Source organism: Canis lupus, chromosome 10 (genome assembly GCF_003254725.2).
Source record: "Canis lupus dingo isolate Sandy chromosome 10, ASM325472v2, whole genome shotgun sequence".
Classification (NCBI taxonomy): Eukaryota; Metazoa; Chordata; class Mammalia; order Carnivora; family Canidae; genus Canis; species Canis lupus.
In genome coordinates this window covers 27555142-27576764 of record NC_064252.1, presented here as the reverse complement: position 1 = coordinate 27576764, position 21623 = coordinate 27555142, and the positions used below count along the sequence as shown (strand labels likewise).

Below are 21623 nucleotides of genomic sequence, written 5' to 3'. Positions count from 1 at the left end.
GGAGTGTTTCTCAGATGGCAGGGGCGTGATGCTACCCGCTTCTACAGCACCCAGCACGGCCTCTACCTCCCTGTTGCCACCACTCACACCTCCGCTGGCTGCTCTGTGCCTCAGAGACAGGAGACCTCCACTTTCAGAAGTAGAAACAGGTAGCTTGACCAAAGCCAAGTGGCAAATTCGCGGCAGAGTTGGGATCCTAACTGGGCCCGACCGACAGCTCCCGTGGCAGGCCCAGCAGCCCAGGGAAACATCTTAGACCATCTGACAAAGTTCACCACACGACACCGGTGAGTGCCTTCAAAGCCGAATGGGGAACATCTTCCCGGGTGTGCTTATGCTATGCTTGGTCCGGCCAACGAGCGGGGCTGCCGCTCCTCCGGTCAGCCTTGTGAGTGTGGACAAGCGGCTGACCCACCACAGCCTCCGTCTAGGACAGGAGAGAGGTCAGATCACCCCACCAGGGAGTGGCAGGGCCAGTTTGAACCTGCGTGAGACCCCAGGCCTGGGGAAGGGGCGGTGGGCCCGGGGGGGTCCTCCACGATGGCCTGGGGCTCTGCTCACCTGGCAGGTGACAGTTGTACAGCTCAAGCCCCTGCCTGGACTCCAGGGCCTGCTTCTGAAGCGAGTCGTCGGGTTCCGGCTAATGGAGCCTCTGGACCACAGTAGGCACACAGCAGGTATTTGATGCATGGAAACGGAAATGACCCTTTCCTTCCTTCTTTCCTTTACTCCCCAGCCATGGTAGTGCCTGCCTCGAGCTTTGCTGTGAGCTCCTTCCAGGAGCTCTGTCTAGCTGCAGAGCCACACACCAAAAGATGAAAAGACAGCGGCCGTGTGGTGGGTCATAATGGGTGAGCACCCGGTCCTGAAAGGGCATAGGGGAGCTAACCTCTGCCTTCCTGGGAAGTCCAAGCAGGAGTCCCAGAGGAGGTGACATTTGCCATGCCTTTTCCTGAAAAAGGTGCAAAGGGTCTGCCAAGTAGAGCAACAACCTGTGCCAAGGCAGGGTTCAGGCAGGAGCAACTGTGGGCTTATGCAGTTGAAGCAAGCTGGAGGAAGGGGGGTGACAGTGGCCTGGGGAGCCCGGGATGGTGAGTGCAGTGAGATCAGGCAGCCTCCTGGGCCAGTCAGGGAGTGGGGACTTCCTCCTTCAGGTGGGTAGTGATGCCACTGAAGGTTTTCAGGATGGGCCCCATCAAACGTGTGGTTAGAAAGCCCCCAGCATTGCCATGTAGAGGCTGGGTTGGAGGTGCCAGGGTGGCAGTGAGCAGCCCAACTTGAAGGCTGCTCTGTGAGCCTTTGTTTTCTTTTGTTTTTTAAAGATTTTATTTATTTATTCATGGGAGATGGAGGGATTGGACAGAGAGAGAGAGGCAGAGACACAGGCAGAGGGAGAAGCAGGCTCCATGTAAGGAGCTGATGTAGGACTCGGTCCCAGGACTCCAGGATCATGCCCTGAGCCAAAGCAGATGCCCAACTGCTGAGCCACCCAGGCATCCCCCAAGCCTTTGGCCAGGAAAGCTGCCACCAAGGGCCTGGCCTAGGACTGGGAAACTATTTTGCCTTGGATTTGGCAGGAAGATTGATGGCCTGCTGTTGGGCTTGGGCTTGGGCTTGGCTTCAGAGGCTCCTGGGCCTGCTCAGGGGCTAATGAAATGCTTGGAAGAGCAGATGGTCATAGTACTTTGGTTCAGAGAGAGCTGTGAGTCCTGTAGGGCCACAGGCAGCCACTGGGGGCTGGAGGAGAGGCTGAGGGAGCCCTGGCCATTTTCTGAGGCCCAGGAGAATCCACCCAACCTGAGCCCCCTTGCAGGGTCTCTGGGTGAGCCTGGGGGCAGCCTGGGGGGTCCTGGCAGGAGTTTAGGTGGAAGGAGGTTTGAATCCTGCAGGCCTCTCATCCTCCTATTTGTGCAGACCTCTTAGGGATAGGTCTGCAGTGTTCACGCCTAGGCACTTACTAGGTACAAAGTTCTTCTGCAGGAAGAAAAGGCAGAAGCATGGGGGGTTTGGGGAGCCCATAAGGCCTTAACCCTGGGCAGGCAGGGAAGACTTCCCAGAGGAGCTGGTGCCCACGCCAAGTCCTAAGGTGGGAGTTAATCAGGGCAGATGGGGAAGGGAAAGATGGAATAACATGGGCATGGGCCACCTGGAGTCGGGCAGCATGGTGGGCTGAGGAGCTGCAACAGGGTACTGGGGAGCCCCAGCAGGAAGTGAGGTGGGAGCGGGGCGGGGGGAGGGTCACAAAGGATTCTGTAGGTCCTCTCTGAAACTGATGCTGGACTTTGTCCTGAGGGCAAGAGGGAGCCACGGAAAGGTTGTAAACAAAAGAGGAAACTTGCCAGATTCACTCTACAGGGAACTTTCTGGCTGCAAGGCAGGTTTCCTGGGGAGGAGGGCAGAATGAGATGGGGTGGGGTAGGGAGACCAGTTAGGAGACATGAAAGTGTCTAGACGGTGATAGCAGTTGGGGATGTGTGGACCGCCGGGACAACCACTTACAAGGTACAGTCGTCGGGACTTGGTGACTACATGTTCAGGGGGTGTCCCAGATGACATCCCAGACTTCTGGCTGGGGCTACTGGGGGTGGCAGAGGGGATAATGGGGGCACAGGTTTGGGGGGGACACGCTGAGACTGAGGGGCCCGGGGGCTCTCTGGGAGTTTCCGTGGAGCACCTGCTACACTCAAGCCTTGTGCTTGGCCCTGGAACATGACTCATCTGCTTTAGAGTTTGGAGATGGAAAAACTGAGGCTCAGAGAGATTGTGCCACTTGCCCAAGATCACAGAGCTGGCCCCAAACAGCCCCCCTCGGGTCTGTCTGATTTCAGTTCCATGGTCTTTAGGGAGAAGGGGCAGGAAGGAGTGGTTGAAGCATGGAGGGAGGAACTGGCATGTGCAAAGGTGACCCCCACCCCCCTACCCCACCCTGTGTAACAGCTGTAGCCGGAGCTCAAGCTCTGTCCTGGGCAAGGTGACTGGGGTGAGGACCCTGGCAGAGCTGCTCAACCCCTCCCCCTGCTTCAGGCTGCCAGGACCCACGTCATCCATCAACTACGAGGTGTGTGTCTGGGGACATAAATCCCAATTAACCACCCGACACTTCGTGTTAATGAACACCAGTTCCTCAGCTCTGACGCAGGGCTCATTTGTGAGCCACCGGCTGGATCTAAGAAGGCACGAGGCCAGAGGAAAAAGCCATGCAGGGGTGGGATTGTTTCTGGTGTAAGAGAACCAGACTCCGATTTATCGAAGCATTTGCTCAGGGCCAATCGGTAGCTCAGGCTCAGTGCAGGGGTGATACCAAAGCAGAGGAGGGGTGGTGAGGAGGGCTTGCGGGGCGAGAGTGCCAGCTTAGGTTACCTGGGATCCTGGGGAGGGTGCTGGCCTCAGCATCTGATAGACCTGCCAGGTCTACTCAGAGAGGTGGCATGGTGCAGGGGTCAGGGCGTGGACTCTGGGCCCCCATGTTGGGTTTGAATCCTGGCCTCTGTGCCCCATGCCCCTGGCCTCTCTATGCCCTTGCTCTGTCAGAGCCGAGTCCCGTTGAGGCAGGCCACCTTGGGTTGCTCACTGGCTGCTGCCACCTGTGTGTGACGTTGCCAGGGCTGCCCTGGCAGAGACTGGTCTCCAGCAAACCCTTCACAATCCAGCTGAAGAGGCGTGACTTACCCACCTCTGCCCCTCTGGGCGTCCATGGTGGGGGATGTGTCCATGGTACACGCTGTCACCAGGCTGCATGGGACCAGCCCCAGGGACAAGAGAACACTCTGATCCCAGGGCTGGGGCTTTGGGGGAAAGACTCTTGCTTCCCTGAACCTGTTTCCTTATGTGTAAAGGGAGTTGATCATATCTCCCTGATGCACCAAAGTCTCGGTGTTCATTTGAGAGCTAGCATGAGGGGGTTGGAGCTGTAATTCCCTTCGGGACCCATAAGATGGGGGGAGCCAGGGATTTTGTTGGGATCGCCCAGGCCTCAGATCAGCTTCCTGACTTCCTAAGCCTGCCTTGGGCTCAGCATCTGAAGCAGCCTGGGATGCAGGCAGCACTGTCAGGGATAGTGGCTTCCTCCCAGAGGGGCTTTTTCTGGGAGCTCAGTTCCTTTTTTTTTTTTTTTTTAAAGATGTATTTATTCATTTATGATAGACACACACAGAGAGAGAGGCAGAGACACAGGAGGAGGGAGAAGCAGGCTCCATGCAGGGAGCCGGACGCGGGACTCGATCCCGGGACTCCAGGATCGCGCCCCAGCCCAAAGGCAGGCGCTAAACCGCTGAGCCACCCAAGGGATCCCCTGGGAGCTCAATTCCTGCTCTGGGTAAGAATGCCCCTGACCTCAGCGTGGAGGTGACAGCCTGCCTCACCTGGTTTCTGCCACGAGGGCAAATCTTCAGACCTCAAGATCTCTGCAGGCTCGTCCCAACTCCCTCTCTGGCCAACCTCTCACCCTCCTGGCCCTAGCACTCTCCACGCCAGTCTCCTGGTCCCACAACCAGCCTACGCCTGTCCTCCAGCCTCCAGGCCTGGCTCACGGTGTGCCCTCCACCTTCCCAGCTCTCCAGCCACCCCGGAGGGCTTGAAATAGTTGAGGCAACCACCAAAGGTCAGCAAGGGCCACTCCCGCCTCTCCACCTCGTACTGTCCTTTCTCTGACCCCTAGTGACCAGGTACCTGCTTCGTCTACCAAGTGTGCTATGTCATGTGCTCGGTCAGACTGAGCACCTGAGACTGGCCATGGAAACAGAGATGTTCACTCAGTAGGTCAGTTCCTTCCGATGGTGACCCAGGGACACTGGTGAACATTGCACTTTGGAAACCCTTAGCAGAAATTATGTTAGACCTGGGCTGGGCCTCGCTGGCTATCTGACCTCAAGGAATGTACTTTCTCTGGCTGAGCATCAGTTTTCTGCATCTATAAGATAGCAGCTGCACTATGTTGCCTACCTAACATTTTTTTGCAAGCACGAGAAAGCAAAGGATTGTGTATAAAGGGCCTGATGGCACCTAGTGGGAACTCAGCAAATGTCCTCACCCTTAGTTTTAGAAAACTCTGCTTCTGAGAAGGCTCTAATTTCGGGCATGGTGGAAACAGCATGAGCTTTGGGGGTGGTTCCCACCCAGTTGCCCAGTTGGGTCTCCCCCGCAAACCTGCATTTTCTCCGGTATCAAGAGCAACCCCGAGGCTAGTTATCTGGAAGGATGGTTGTGAGAACCTGTGAATATTTTTCCCTAAGCACTTACCACTGTTTGCCAGGGATTCGATCTCCCGTTCGCTGCTGTATTCCCACCTAGAGTGTAGCCCAGTGTTCAATAAGTATTTCTAACCCGAATGAAATGTGAGGTATAAAGCAAAGGCTGCTACCCAGAAGGTGAAATCTGTAGAGGTGGATTTTTCCCCATCTGCCCTTTCTCCTGCTCCCTCTACCCTCCCTGCCTCCCCAGTAACTCCCAGGCTGGCTAGTAACAGAATTAACTCCGAAGCAGGCAACCTCTGATGAGTGCTCTCTCCTGCTCCCTGCCCAACTCAGCCAGCTTACGGCCCACTTGTGTGCTTTCTGACTCACTCCAGCGTCTGGGGCAGACTTTAATGGGCTGGCTTTTCAGACAGATTTGGGGGTGCCGACATTTCCTGGCTGGAAATGGGGTGAGGCCGATTGGCTGGCTGCCTGGCTGTCTGGCAAGTGTTTGATGACTGGCCTATATGGCTTGGGAGGGAGTGGACGATAGTCCCTTCGATGTTCCCAATGGCTCATTCTCATGGTTATGTGGTTACAGGGCCAGAAGTGGGTGGATGGGGCACCACAGGGGCGGAGGATGCTGCAGGGATGCCACCCGCTTTCCAGGTGGGGCTGGTTTGCTCCAGGCCAAGGACTTGTTAGGAGTTAGCCAGTGAGTGTCTGTCAGACTGTTCTAGAAACACCGGAAGTCCTCTAAAGGCCATTTCACAAAGTCCCAGCACTGCCCACCCTCTTGGCTATGCCAGTGCAAAGCAGCCTGCCCTAGGGGATAACTGATCTCAGAAGTCCCCAAGCAGTCCCCAGGATGCCCTTGGCAGGCCCCTGCCCTATCAGCTCCCAAAGTTCTATAGCAAGAGTTCCCAACTCTCTCTGTGTGGACCCTGCTGAGGTGGTCACTTTTGTTAGCAACACATGCACACTCTCCACACAGTCGTGTATGGTTTCAGGGGATTCAAACCTCTCTGAGGGCCCATTCACTGAACCCCTTAGACCTGAGGTTGAGAAACTCTTCACTTCTCTCTAGGGTGATCAGCCCCAGGGGTGTGGTTATGGGAGGCCCAGAGAAGGCAGGTCCCAAGGGAAGAGGCCCACTGACTTTGAGGTCCATTCCCTCCCACCCTGCCTCTCCTTTGCGGTGACTCTCCCCTACGCAGCCTCGCCCCCAGGACATGGGCCAAGGGGCCCTGTCCAGGACTCAGCCCCAGCAGAGCCCCTGGAGAGGGCAAACTCAAACGTGCTCCTGGACTTGAGGGAAGCAGGCTTCCTCAGAGTGAGAAAAGCCGCCCCACCTCTGTACTTCCCCCCACTCTCGCCCGCCCTAATGGCACCCCTCCCTTCAGCCCACCCCTACCTCACTGGATCCCCCCTCAGCCTACCCCTCCCTCACAGGAGCACCTCCCTCCTCAACCCCTCCCCCAGAGCGCCCCCCACCCCCTTGTGACACCCTTCCCCCTAGGAGTCCCTCCCTCCCCCACGGTGCTCCAACCCCCATTCCACCATGTAGACAAGATAGTCACTTCTCTGCAGCAGCATCTTGGGCTCTGTGGAAACCTGACTGCTTCCTCCGCCCCCCTCTCTCCCAAGTCTTGGGGCTGGCAACACACTCCCCCCCCCAACCCTGCTGCCAACCCTGCTGACCTGGTGGGTGTACTCCCTTCACAGGGTGCTAAAGGCAGCCCCCCCCACCCCCGCCCCGCTCCCGTATCTCTGACCCACAGCGGCCCTTTTGTCTTCAGGGTCTGGGGAGCAGCTGGGCTCCATGGGTTCAGTTCCCATCTGATCAAGCTGGGCTTTGGGGGACAAGCTCCCCTTGCAAAGTAGCCAGGATTCCTGTGTGCTCAGATGGCAGTGGTGGGACTGGACAGCGTCCAGGGAGGACTGGACAGTGACCTGGGGAGAGTCTGTGTGTACACTGTAGTCACCGCCTGGGAGAGGGCCAGGCCAGGCCCTGCCTTTGGTGTGTCCACTGCCCACAAGGAGGGAAGAGTCTGCCCCTGCAGGGGCAGCAGTGGGCTGCGTCCTTTACAGTAAGCTCTGCACCTCCATGACTCCGTTAGTTTCCTGTCGCTGCTGCAACAAATGTCCACAGACCCAGCGGCTTAAAACAACACGTATTTATTCTCTTATAGTTCTGGCAGTCAGAATTCTAAGATCTGGGCTAAAGTCAAAGTGTCAGCAGGGCTGGTTCCCTCAGGAAGCTCTGAAGGGAGAATCCATTTGTTGCCTTTTCTAGCCTCTGTGGGCGCCGGCCTGCATTCCACAGCTCTGACCCCTTCCCACTATATCTCCTACTTCCTCTCTGACCTCCTGCCTTCCTCCCATAAGGAAGGAATCCCCAGGATTACATGAAGCCCACGGGGTTATTCCAGGAGTCACCTTGTCCAAAAATCATTAATGTAATTACATCTGCAAAGTCCCCTTTGCCCGATAGAGTAATGTTCCCAGGTTCATGGGATAAGAACATGGACATCGGGGGGGTGGGGGACACTATTCAGCCTACTACAGTTAGGCTGCAGAATGGACCACAAGGCCCTCCGGGTGTTTTAGCGCCAGGGAGAGAAAGGCTTTGGGTTCCGCGAGATCCTTCCTAACCTTGTATTTCTAAGGTCTAGGCCTCACCGACCCTCCCTTCCAACCAAGAGAAACTCACTGCAATGTCTCCTTGAACATCAGGTGACAAGTCTAAATCTAAGTGCTGGTGAGGGGTGCAGGGCCAGCCAAGAAGCCCCCGAGGATGACTGCCCAAAGCCCATACCCTGCTGGCTGTAAAGAGCCCCTGGCCAGGAAGAGACACAGAGAAAGGTCTGGGACCTGCCGAGGGTGCCAAGGAGGCCACAAGACAAGTGAGGCCTGCTAGGACAGTGCATGTTGGCCAGAGCTGAGATGTGGCTGTGGTGCTGTGGGAGCAGAGGAGGAAGCTGGAGCTGTGGTCCCAGCCCATGAAGATGAGACAGGCCGCGGCTGGGAGTGGGTCTGAAGTCAGTGAGAGGGCATCTCTGCCCCGGCAGCATCTGGGGGCAAGGGCCTCACCAGAGAGGTGCGGCTCCGAAGTCCCAGGCATTGGGCTTTTTTTTTTTGTAATGAGAGAGCAGTGGGGGCAAGGGTGGGGCAGTGGCAGAGCAGGGAAGGCAGGGAGCCTCTCTTGCTACCTCTTCTCCATGTTCTGCATCTGCAAGCTGAGGGACGTGAAGCTGGCCAGGAGGTCGGTCACTTCATCCACCTGTAGGACCAAACCAAGGCTCCGTCACAGGTGCCACACCAGGCCCAGGGGTCTCAGCCCCCAGATCTCCACCCCAGTGCCAGAGACATGGAAGGTAGGGTTGTCTCTCCTCCCAGGGCACGTGGTGGCCTCACTGTGGGGACTACGCAACAGATAATCCTTGACTCCAGGTGGTCTCAGACGGCCCCAGAGAGAAGGCCACAAGTAGCTTCAAAGGAAGTAGACAGAGGCTTTGAGGTCTACAGTGCGCTATAACCCCACGACCGCGGCCTCTCTCCACTAGGAGTGACTGTGTCACAGCAGAGAGGCACTGGCCTGAGGCTCCTGCCAGGCCCTGGGCCTAGCCCTGCAGCTGCAGCTCACCTGCTCTTTGGTGCTCGTCATCTGGAGGCGGGTACAGAGATCATCCAGCCGCTCCCGCTGCTCGTGCCGCCCCAGGCGCTCCAGGTATTCCCTCAGCATCTGGATGATCTGGAACAAGGGGCTGGGCTCAGCTGCTGGGGGTTCTAGCCAGGAGGCCCAGAGAGAGCTGGGGGTGGAACAGGTGCCAAACGGGGTTGGCGGGAAGCAACCAGGAGCCCTAGTGCTGGAGGCAGGTGTGTCTGTGGCTAGGGCAGCACCTGCCCTGTGCTTGTTTGCAGCTGTGGGCTCAGCATGAGGGACACTCACCTGCTTCACCTCCAGCCGCACAGCCTCCAGGCACTGGGAGTGGCCTTCCTGCAGGATGTTCAGCTTTGACTTGGCCAGGTGCAGGGGCGTGCGGCCAGCTCGGTCCAGGGCGTCCACACGGGCCCCTGAAGGGGCAGGTGGAGTAAGTACTGTGGAGGGTGAGGGCAGGAAAGGGGGGCGCAGGGGAAGGGAGCACATACCTCCTCGTAGCAGTGTAGTGATGACAGGGACGTGGTTGGTGCAGGCCGCTGAGGAAGAAGAATAGGGACTTGAGAGTCCAGGACACCAAGGCTTGGCCCTGTGTGCCTGCTGGGGGAGGGGAATGAGACTCCCAAGTGTGCCCGCTCTAGGTCACACTTCCAGAGATGGCATCACCAAGACAGCCATGGGGCAGGTCCAATCCATCTCCCTCCCTGTACAGCTAGGGAGACTGAGGCTTGGAGACGGGACCTGCCTGTGAGCCACAGTGTGGGTCAGCCACAGGCAGGAACAAGCTCTGCTGAGGTGTTTAGGTTACTAAAACAGCTATGCTCAGGGCACGACCATGTGGTTGACCAAAGGAGAATTCCAGGAGACACAGACCAAGGGGAGTGAGGCCCCAGGGGGCCCGGGCTCTCCCTGGCTGATAGGAGATCCTGCTGGGAGCTTGCAGGACCCTAGGCTTGCCATCCAAGGAGCCTGTCTGTGCTGCGGAGAAGGGTGTCCTGGCAGCTTCTCAGGCACTCACCCAGGTGCAGTGGCGTGTTCCCCAGCCCATCTCGCTGGTTGGGATCAGCCCCATGGTCCAGGAGCAGCTGTACTGGAAACAGGAAAACCCACGAAGAGTTGTTGGAGGACTTCAAAGGACTGGACCCAAGCCCCCACCCCTAACCTAACTAAAGAGGCTTCCTCAAATCAAAGTGTGGGACACTGAAAGCAGACACAGTTCTCTATATTGTTTCGTTCATTCATTTGTTCATTTATTCGTTCACTTACAGGGTTCATGTGCAGGAGTCTCAGGGACAGGGACTGAGGATTCTGGGAGAGCCTTCTGGCCTATGCAGGTTGGAAAGGACTGGGATTTTAAGGGTTAAAGAAAACTCTTTCAAAAAAAAGAAAGCTCTTTCAACAGTGGTGGCTGCTTGTAAAGGCTTTCAAGGAGGCTTCCTGCTCTTTCCATAGCCACGTGCCAAAGTGGGAATTAGGCCAAAAGCTGATGCTGAGCACCTTCCTCCCTGAGAGTCTCTGTGCCACCTCAAGGGTGGGCTGTGGTATTGCCAGGGCCCATCATTAGCAGACTAATGCATATGACGAGCCCAGGCTAAGGCCCACGCCATATACAGAAACTAATGTGAGAGGTATCATGGACCTAAATGTGAAAGCTCTAAGTCAGGCTCATAGAAGAAAATGAGACATCATCTTCATGACCTCAGGATAGGCAAAGATATCTTAAACAGGTCACAGAAATGTTAACCATAAAAAAGAAAAGATTGATACATTGGATTCATTCAAATTAAGAACTTACATTCATCAAAAGATACCACTCAGAGAACAAAAGATAAGATCAGAAAAGTTAAGTCATTTATATTTGACAAATGATTTGTATTCAGAATATACAAAGAATTTCTACACATCAATAAGAAAAAAAAAAAACAGGCAGCTTGATTTAAAACACAGACAAAAGACTTGAACACAAAAGAGGATACGAGAATGGCCAATATATACATGAGCACGTGCACAACATTATTGGCCACCAGAGAAATGCAAATCAGACCACAGTGAGACGCCACCACACCAGAATGGCTCAAATTAAAAAGAGAATACCAAGCATCAGCAAGGATGTGGAAAAATGTGGAACTCTTACACTGCTGTGGGAGTGTATATTGGGCCACATGGTGGGAAATCGTGTGGAACTACATACTAAAGCTAAGTGTACGTGTACCCTAGCAAGTCAGCAACCCCACTCCTGCATTTTAATCTAACACAGTTACAACGCTTATATCCACCAAGTCACATGTACAAGAATGTTCATAGCAGCTTTATCCATAATAGCCCAAACCTACAAACAACACAGACATCCATCAACAGTAAAATGGATGAACTGTGGGACATCACACGATGAAATACCAACCAGCAATAAGAAAGGGAAGGCTCCCGATACAACAACATTCAGGGATGAATCTCAAGGATGTAAGTTTGAGTGAAAGACAGTACAAAAGAGTACATACTCTATGCTTCCATTTATGTGACATTCAAAACCAGGAAAACAAATCTATGGTGAACAAGGTCTACAAAGGGTTAAGGACTAGATGGGGCATCAGGTAGGCTGCTGGGATGCTGAAACTATTTCTTTTCATGGGCTTGAACTCATGACCCTGAGATCAAATCACATGCTCTACCAACTGAGCCAGCCAGGTGCCCCTGGAAATATTCTTTTTTTTTTTTTTTTCCTGGAAATATTCTTTAACTTGATCTGGATGGTGATAACACCAGTGCACACATACAGAAAGCTGTTTATACATTATACCACATGCAAAAAAGGACTTTAAAAAGGGAGAGAAGGGATTGTCCTGCTGCTGCCCTTGGCACTAAGTAAATGTTGCCTAAATGTCTTGAAAGACTGGCCCCCACCCTGGCTGTGCAGACAGCAGGTCTCCCCCCCTGCACCTCTGGACAGATGCTGCTTGGCCAGCCCCGCTCCCTCCCCCTTGACCAGGACTCACCGATCTGGTCATTGCCATTGCAGGAGGCAAAGTGCAGAGCTGTGCGGCCCTTGTCATCAGCTGCACAGGGATCCGCGCCATCTTCCAGAAGCTGCTGCACTGACACCACCAAGACACAGATAACAGGGGGACAGAGACAGTGTTAGCTAAGCGGCAGTCCCTGGACTTGAAAAGAAAGATGCTCGGGGTGCTTCTGGGCAAGCTTCCAGGTAAGGCATCCATGAGGCAGGGGAGACCGAGTCACGCCTGGGTGCTGGCCTCACAGGGGATGCCAAGACAAGGGACTTGTCCTCCTGAGGGCAGAACTGAGGACCACCAAATCTGGCTGCTCTGGCTCTGTGTCTAGGGATAGATCATAGAAGGATCTTGGCCCCCAGAGCCAGGAATTCTAGAATTACAAAAATCCCTGGCTGACTTTGGCCCCATATCCATTTGGATACACTCCCATTCTGGTTGGACACAGTGGCCTGAGCTGTTGGGCCTTTGCTCCTGGGAGGCAGCCCTTTAGTGGCCCAGAGCACAGGCCTGGGGCCATGCACGCGAAGTCCCAGGCTAAGCTGAGTAAGGAAGAAAGGAGGATGTTGCCCACAGCATGGGCCAGTGGAAAGAGCTGGGTTGGGGGCAGGAAAGCCTGAATTTGGGTCCCGATTCACCAGCAAATGGGAATAATCGCCCTGCCAATCTCCAGAGCTGCTATGATGGGAATAATGGATGTGAAATGTCTTCTTTGCGAAATGTGGAGCCATTATAAATTGTGAGGCATTATCTGCCACATGTGTATGTCCAACTGAAATGTAGAAATTGATGCCAAATATCATTTTGGAGCAACCAACATTTTTGTCTTTGGTAGCAAACCTCTCAAGGACTCCAGACAAAGCCCAGAATCCCCTCCTCTTTCTTCTCAGGCTCAGGTACCAATCCATCTCCTCAGTGCCCTGTTCACCCTGCTACTCTCACTTTAACAAGCTGTGCCATTTTTTTTTTTTAAAGACTTACTTTCTCTTTCTTTCTTTCTTTCTTTCTTTTTTCTTTCTTTCTTTCTTCTTTCTTTCCTTCCTTCCTTCCTTCCTTCCTTCCTTCCTTCCTTCCTTCCTTCCTTCCTTCTTTCCTTCCTTCCTTCCTTCCTTCCTTCCTTCCTTCCTTCCTTCTTTCTTTCTTTCTTTCTTTCTTTCTGATAGTCACAGAGAGAGAAAGAGAGAGAGAGGCAGAGACATAGGCAGAGGGAGAAGCAGGCTCCATGCATCGGGAGCCCGATGTGGAATTCGATCCCGGGTCTCCAGGATCGCGCCCCGGGCCAAAGGCAGGCGCTAAACCGCTGCACCACCCAGGGATCCCAAGCTGTGCCATTTTAAAGCATGGGAGCTGTACGCCGAGCAGCTACCTGGCACCAGGCACCTGTCTGCTATGCCCCTCGACAACCCGGCCAGGTGTCGTGTCCATTTAGCAAACCAGGAGAAGAGTCCTGGTCTGTAGAGTGGTACACTCACCCAGCTACCAGGAGGCAAAGCTGTGATGTAAACCCAGGCTTCTCTGGCTTCTCCGGCTCCAGAACTTACAAGAAATACATAACTTTGGTTTTTCTGGAGGTTTTGTTTTAGAAATGCTATCACTTTCTTTCTCTCCAATTATATTGTAGATTTTTTAGTTTTATCTTACTTAATACCTAGGACCTGGGTGGCTCACCAATTTGGCGCCTACCTTCAGCCCAGGGTGTGATCCTGGAGTCCCAGGATCGAGTCCCACGTCAGGCTCCCTGCAAGGAGCCTGCTTCTCCCTCTGCCTGTGTCTCTGCCTCTCTCTCTCTCTCTCTGTCTCTCATGAATAAATAAATAAAATCTTAAAAAAAATAATACCTAGGACCATGATCGAATTTGTTCAGCTCCATGAACATTATTGACTAATTGAAGAAATGAATGAAGGTGATAGGAAAAGGTTTATGAGAGTCGAAGAGAAAGAAGAGTTTCCAGTCAGCTCAGGACATTCACCAAAAGACAACCATACCAAAGAGATAAGATAAAACTAAGAGTCAGTTCTCTTTTATGATTTGTACAGTTACAGTCTTATTGGAAAGCACTAGAAGCAGCATCTGGCAGAAGTCATCGAAATATGCATATCTTTTGATGGGATAACCCCATACACCTGGTTAATTATCTTAACAGTGAAAAACTTGGGCTCGGTGGGTGAAGCAGGTTAAGTGGGTTAAGCGTCTGACTCTTGATTTCGACTCAAGTCATGATCTCAGGTCCCTGAGATCGAGTCTTGTATCGGGCTCTGTGCTGAGCATGCAACCTGCTTAAGATTCTCTCTCTCCCTCTTCTTCTGTCCCTCCCCCACCCCAAAAAGAAAAATCATTCTGCAAATATATGACTAACTCTCACTTTGTTCCTCTGAAGACAGTGGGCAACCATTACAAATTGTGATTATAACTGGAGAATGGAATTATGAGATGATTTCTGCTTTTTACCTTATAAGCTTCAAAAAGTCATATAGTCATGTATTTATTCTGTAAGTAAGGAAAAAAAGAGGTTTCCATTTTGAAAAAAAACGAATGGTTACAAAGACTATGAAAAGTTATATGGGCTACAAAATTGTGTATCCGGCACAGTTTGCAAGTCCATAAAGAAAATTTCTCTGTATAGGAAAAAGGATAAGGATAGTCACCAATATATATACAGAAATTAGTTCCTTTGCTGATTATGGATGTTTTTCTTGCATATTTCTCTCATCTTCCAAACATTTTAAGTGTGTATGATTTTCATATATATGAAAATATATTATGATTTAACAATAGCAAAACATCAGTTTTATGTCCACTATAATTGCTGAACACACCAAAACCCCAACAAATGTGTAACAAAGGAAAAGGAAATGCAAACCATAACAGAAAAGGAGTAAAGAGGCTAACCCTACAGCCAAGGTCACCGTCAGCAAAAGCCTGATCAATCTGACAGCCATTTAGATATGAACGTGGGTGTGTTAGAGACTCTGACTGGAACATTACAGTATTTCTATCAAAACACTGAAACCACCATGTGAGTACTTGATTCAAGATGAACTAGGCTTTCTGTGCAAGGGAAGTATAATTCAAACAATCTCTGGCCACACACAAGAGGTATTAAAAAGAGAACACTTGGGGATCCCTGGGTGGCGCAGCGGTTGGGCGCCTGCCTTTGGCCCAGGGTGCAATCCTGGAGACCCGGGATCAAATCCCACGTCGGGCTCCCGGTGCATGGAGCCTGCTTCTCCCTCTGCCTGTGTCTCTGCCCCTCTCTCTCTCTCTGTGACTATCATAAATAAAAAAAAAAAAAAAAAAAGAGAACACTTATCGTTTTTCCTTGAAAAAAAAAAAAGCTATCTAGGTTGCTGCTCAAATATTCGAAAATGTTAAAGTTCATGGAAAAAAGACCAAAGTGAAAAGAGTTAGCCCTCCAGCTGCCAGGCCTGCTCACCATGCTACACCAGGGGTAAGGGAACCATCTTGAGGCCCACAGTTTAACACCCAGCCCCCTGAGGTAAACGACTTCCTGTCTGTGCTGGCTGTAAATGGGCTCTCTGATCCCATGGCCCTCAAGCGATGCTCACAACTTCTCTGTTGACCACAGCACAGCACCACCAAAAAGAATGATGGCCACTTGAGGCAGGTAGGATCACAGCCCCCAAGATGTCCATGCCCTAATCCTCAGTTTATTGAATAGGTTACCTTATGCAGCAAAGAAGACTTTGCAGATGTGAATAAGGTTAGGCACCTGAACTAGGAAGATTATTCTGGATTATTTAGGATAATCACACTAATCGCATAAGTACTTAAATCATAGTCCCTTTCCCTGCTGTGTGAGCCAGAGAGACAGCGGTGTGAGGACTCAGTCCATTGTTGCTGACTCTGAAGATGGAGGGAGAAGACTATGAGCCAAGGAATGTGGGTAACCCCTAGAAACTAGAGAAGGCAGGGAAACAGAGTCTCCCCTAGAGCTTCCAGAAAGAAATGCAGCCTGGCTGACACCTGACGTTCAGCATGGTGAGACCTGTGTTGGATTTCTGACCTCCAAAATTATGTGCTAAGAAATCTGTGCTATTAGGGATCCCTGGGTGGCGCAGCGGTTTGGCGCCTGCCTTTGGCCCAGGGCGCGATCCTGGAGACCCGGGATCGAATTCCACGTCGGGCTCCCGGTGCATGGAGCCTGCTTCTCCCTCTGCCTATGTCTCTGCCTCTCTCTCTCTCTCTCTCTCTCTCTCTATCATAAATTTAAAAAAAAATTTTTTTTAAATTAAAAAAAAAAGAAATCTGTGCTATTAAAAAAATAATACAAATTCTTCAAAAAGAAATTTGGGTTGTTTTAAACCAGCATGTTTGTGGTAATTTGTTGCAGCAGACATAGAAAACTAATATATGGATATGATGAGAAGCTTTCCCCTAGGACTTGTCCTTGTACCTCTGATGCTGCTACTCCCATCAGCCAATGGACACTGGAGAGCAACCACGCACACAAAAAAAAACCAGGGTGGTGTCCTGCTAGGAGCCCCTCTCATTCCATTTGGGTGTTCCGTCAACTAAACAAGTTTGAGAACCATTGACCCAACTACTGCAAAGCCTCAGTGAGCATTGAAGGTGGTGGTTCTGTTCGGGTGGTGGCTCTTCTGGCAGTTAAAGTTGACTGTTCGTTCCCATTAACCAAAACTTCTAAAAAGCTCCTACCCTGCTGCTCGGTGCCAGAGATACAAAAGCAGACATGGTCCCCACAATCAGGGAGCCCACAGACTGAAAAACACTATGACATCAGGAAGTTCAGAGTGACAGGGAAGCATGGGAAGAGTGAGCATCTGAGCAAGACTAATGGGACACCTGGGTGGCTCAGTGGTTTAGCGCCTGCCTTTGGCTCAGAGCCTGATCCCAGGATCAGGGATCAAGTCCCACATTGGGCTCCCTGCAAGGAGCCTGCTTCTCCCTCTGCCTATGTCTCTGCCTCTCTCTCTGTGTCTCTCATGAATAAATAAATAAACCTTAAAAAAAAAATAAGCCAGACTTATCTCTTGTAAGATGAATACAGTTACATGATATATATAGTGAGCCTAGTCCAGGGTGTGAGCTGGCATACTGAATTCAAGCACTGTCTTCCCAGGAATTGGTTGCCTGGATTTTTCTTTTCTTTTCCTAACCAGCCGGTGGGGCCAGACCTGCTTTGCACACTCACCTGTTTCCACATCATTGGCATTGGCTGAGTCCCTCAGCCTCTTCAGAGCTGTGAAGAGAGCAAGAGAGCTCCAGTTAAAAACAAAATAAAACAGGAGCACCTGGGTGGCTCAGTGGTTGAGTGTCTTCTTTCAGCTCAGGACGTGATCCCCAGGTCCTGGGATGGAGTCCCATATGGGGCTCCCCGCAGGGAGCCTGCTTCTCCCTCTGCCTGTGTCCCTGCCTCTCTCTCTGTGTGTCTCTCATGAATAAATAAATAAAATCTAAAAAAATAAATAAAACAGTCATGAGGAAGCAGAGAGTGGATGGCTTCCTAGTTGATCCACCATTCACCCACAAGAACATCTAAAGGGAAGGAAAGGCACCAGGATACAAGAGACGCTACCCTGGGAACAAGAAAAACTTTTTTTTTTTTTTTTTTGGAACAAGAAAAACTTGAAATGTATCACAGCTACACAGTGCAAAAAGCCACTTTCTGTAGCAAATCCTTCAAGGTCTTTGGAGCCAGATCTTGGCTCTGGCACTTAAAGTAGCTGGGTGACCTTGAGCAAGTTAGTTAAACCTCCTGGGCCTCAGGTTTATCATCTGGGAAAAAAAAAAAAAAAAAGGTTGAGCCCTATCCTGACAGCCCCAAGTTGTTGCAATTATATTCTCCAAAAGAGGCCATTCCCAAATAACTGAGTTAAATTTGGTAATTCCGAAGCAGAAACGCTTTTCTCCTATAAGGACGCTACCTCTGTATTAGAGAACAATGCCTTTGTCATCGGAGGGATGGTCAAAATTGCAAGCAGATACATTTAATGATTCCTTACTTCTGTATAGCCCTTTATGCTTTACACAGCACGTTCAAATTTTCATTTAATCTTAACAGCATGACTTAGATAAGGGTGGAATCACAGATAGTCCTAAAAGGGACACTAACATTTCCATTCTTAAATCTTTCAAGGCATTGGTTTCCGCGTCATCCCCAAATGTAAAAGACAATAGAGCCCACACACGAGCAGGAGTTTGACCTGGCCCATGTGGGTTGATGCCAGCACAGCCACTTTCTAGCTACCGGGGGTTGGAGCAAGGCAATCTCTCCGAGCCTCAGTTTCCTCTTCCATATAATGGGAACAGTATCTGGATCTCACTGAGTTACTGTGAGGACTGGAAATGAACACATGCCGGCCCAACAGTGTTTGGCACACCACCAAAGCAGGATAACCTGTACTGATTCACCCCCTGACTTAACTCCGGCAACATCCCCGTAAAGCAAGTATTGTAGTGGTTTACACACGGAAAAACTAAGGCTGGAAGTTTCTATAGTTTGCCTAAGGCTTCGAGGTAGAGGAGTCCAATCCCAGTCCGTGCAGTTAAAGGAGTTGCCGGAGCTTGGCCACAGGCTCCGGCCTCCCCCCCTCTTTGACGCTAAAAGCGTTCGCCCCAACACCCCCCCCCCCCCCCGCCCTTCTTTTTTTAATCTACTAAGAAACGCCTGGAGTCCTGAAAAGTTTCTGTTCAGGAATCCCCGAGCGCTTAAAGGCCGTCCCCTCCAGGTTCGCGGTCCTCGGTGCTCGCGGTCGGCGCGGGCCCGGAGCTCAGCCGTCCGCGGACCCGGTCGCGAGCGGCCGCGGCAGTCGGGGCCCCCGGGGTCCCGCCGCGGTCCCGCCGCGCTGCTCACCGTGCACCTCCTTGCCCGTGGGCCCGAGCCGCCGGTGGGGCCTGGCGCGCCTCAGCCGCCCGGCGGGGATCTTACGGCGCAGCTCGTCGCGGGGCTCCGCGTCCTGCTGCCACAGGACGTGGAGGTAGCGCAGCGGGGACTGCGCCCCGCCGGACGCCCGGCCCGAGAGGCCCGCGCCGCCGCCCAGCGCCGACCCGAAGTCTGCGAAGGAGAAGAGGCCCTCGCGGCCCGTCAGCGGCTCCGGCGCCACGGCGCACTCGCCGTCCGAGCTCGAGCGGCCCGAGCGCGGCTCGTCGTCCGCGCCCCCGTCGGCGGCTGCCATGGCAACGGCTCTGCGCGGGCCTGGCCGCGGGAGCCTCGTTCCGGGCCGACCAACCGACCCGCTTCCTCCGCCCTAAGCCTCGCTGTCAGCGGGCGAGCGGGCGGGCCGGGCCCGCAACCACGGCAACCGGGAGGGGGCGGGCTCCCGCCGCCAACAGCCAATCGGGCGTGGTTCGGGCGAGAGAATTGGTTTCCGGCGGCGTAATTGACGGACAGAACAACCAATCGCAAATATTAACCGCCCACGCCCTCACCGTACGTCGCCACCGGAGCCAATAAAACAGCTGAGTTTAGGACACTTTTTTTCTCTCTCTCTCTCTCTCTCTCTCTCTTTTTTTTTTTTTTTTTAAACTCTCACCAACTTCCCGAAAGATAACGGGCAGATGCTTTAACCAATCACCTCAGGGGAGCTGCAGCCAATCACTGAGGAAAGCGAAGAAGCCGCCCTCCAGGGATAAACAGGGCTACATTTTAAATCGCGAACGAAAGAGGGGGGTCTTCCCGGTGGAAGTGCGTAGTGTAAGAAAGTAAGAATGTGTCAACGTTTGGGGCTCTTCCGCAAAGGGGGGAGTAATAGCTTCTGAAGCGGAACGATCCCTTTGGTGAGGGTTCCCGTCACTGACTTACGAAGAATTTTAATTCAACGTGACTGCCCCACAGCGACGCCGCAGTCGGCGAGCCGGTCACCGAGCCAGGAACCGTGTGTCCAGGGCGCAGGCTCAGCCCCGCCGCCCGCGCCGCCCGCGGTGATGCGCACAGCCCACGGGACACGCAGGGGCTCCGCGCGGCGGACCGGCCCCGCGACCCCTCTCACCACCCGGCCGCCCAGCAGGACGTCCATACGCTGGACGAGGAGCGGGAGGAGCGGACGCCGGACACCAGCGACTTGCGTGCGGATGCCGCGCGCCCCGGACCACGGCCTGGGTCCAGGCGAAAGTTCTTCCTTCTCCCTCAACCCACTAAAAATGTAATCTTTCCCCTGACAGTTGAAAAACACCTTCAGAATTTGCGGTGCTCTCGGAACACCACCGTGAGGTTTCTCGTGATACTGTGTGGAGAAAAGCGCTGTTTTATTTGATCTCTGCCCCACGTATGCCTACTCCCCTTGTGGTTACAAGGAAACCGAGGAAAGAAATGAACACCGAACACGCATCGCTTACCAACTGCTTGATGTATTTTATATGATTTCTCCCTCACAAGAACCTTAGCAGGTAGATGTTATTATACCCACTTTGCTCATCAGGAAATTGAGGTCTGGAGATGTTATATGAACCCATGTACAGGATTAGAAAGAACTGGGATTTGAGCCCCTCAAAGTCCTCTCTTTCCACCATACTGTTTTCTTTAATGAAGAGCCTGCTGGGAACCTAGTTCCAGAAAGCTTAAGGGACATCTGGGTGTTTATACCTTACTCCTGCTGAATGTATCTGGAAATAACTTTATTATTCACTCCGTGTAATAACCTCCAAAGTTGTCTTCATCCCTCCAGCCTCTCTTTGTAGAATTCAAGGTGCATATGCTGGCTAAGGTACAATTCTTTTTGTGTCTGTAGGATCTGCCTACCCAGGTTAAAGTGCAAACCCGTTATTCTAGCAGTCAACCGTTGTCTTCCGCCTACTAGTGGGTCCGGTCTTCGAGCAATCTGGTCAACTAAATATGTGTACATGTCACAATCTTTTCATTTGAACAGACTCTCTAAACATTTGGAGTTAATTGTTACTTCCCATTTTAAAAACCAACTTTGTTGGCGTATTAATTATATAGCCCAACCTTCCAGTGTGTTTCAGGAACCACTTGTTATTTTGGATTAGAAGAATGGGATGTGTGTTGAATGTGAATCAAGTTATGCTAAAGGCTTTAGACTGGAACTTGAGCTGTATTCCCCAAAATGCCTGGCTCAGCAATGGGCACCACTGCATTGTAACTATTTGGCTGACTGACCCATTGACTGACTGAATGAGAAAGGATAGTATACCCCAGTGGTTAAAACCATCAACTTTAGAGGCTTAAGAATGTGGGGCTATGGCTTCAAGCAATGACTTTACCTTTCTGAGCCTCAGTGGAGGTATTAGTAGGACCTATATCATGTGGTTATCACAAGACTAAGTGATATGCTGTGAGTAAAGCACAGAGCTTGGCCCAGAGTTAGTGCTCAAAAAATGGTAACTATTGCCATTATTATAATAAATAAGGATAGGGGATCCCTGGGTGGCGCAGCGGTTTAGCGCCTGCCTTTGACCCAGGGCGCGGTCCTGGAGACCCGGGATCGAATCCCACGTCAGGCTCCCGGTGCATGGAGCCTGCTTCTCCCTCTGCCTGTGTCTCTGCCTCTCTCTCTCTCTCTCTGTGTGTGTGTGTGACTATCATAAATAAATTTAAAAAAAATTTATAAATAAGGATAGGATGCAAGCTATGGCCCATGCAGATCCTATGCAACACTAGGCCCATCACACTGGCTTGAACTTGACCTATGACCTATGAACTTGACCTTGAACTTGACAATCATTCATACTAGTCCTTTTTATTCAGCTAATCAGCAAATAAAATATGGAGTACTTGGTGGGAGACAAAGAAAATGCCTATAATGCTTGCCTTGTGGGAAAAGCTTCCACCTGGGAATCCAGGA

The 21623-nt window shown here is 52.1% G+C and overlaps 1 protein-coding gene across 4 annotated transcripts; it reads right to left on the bottom strand.

Annotated features, from left to right (window-relative positions):
- Positions 1 to 7333: 7333 nt before the first annotated feature.
- ANKRD54 (ankyrin repeat domain 54) lies at positions 7334 to 19646 on the bottom strand. 4 transcript variants are annotated; one of them, XM_025460470.3, is made up of 8 exons: positions 19625 to 19646; positions 17015 to 17062; positions 11826 to 11919; positions 9851 to 9922; positions 9324 to 9371; positions 9124 to 9248; positions 8818 to 8925; positions 7334 to 8454 (listed from the first exon to the last, which is right to left on the bottom strand). In XM_025460470.3, the coding sequence occupies exons 2-8, from the start codon at positions 17033 to 17035 to the stop codon at positions 8380 to 8382; spliced, it is 543 nt and encodes a 180-aa protein (XP_025316255.3). In that variant the 5' UTR covers positions 17036 to 17062; positions 19625 to 19646; the 3' UTR covers positions 7334 to 8379. The 4 variants fall into 4 exon arrangements, with proteins under 4 accessions (XP_025316255.3, XP_025316246.1, XP_025316250.3 ...); XM_025460461.3 differs by lacking the exon at positions 19625 to 19646 and adding an exon at positions 18677 to 19077 and having other exon boundaries at positions 11826 to 11924; XM_025460465.3 differs by lacking the exon at positions 19625 to 19646 and adding an exon at positions 18677 to 18816.
- Between the last annotated feature and the right edge of the window lie 1977 nt (positions 19647 to 21623).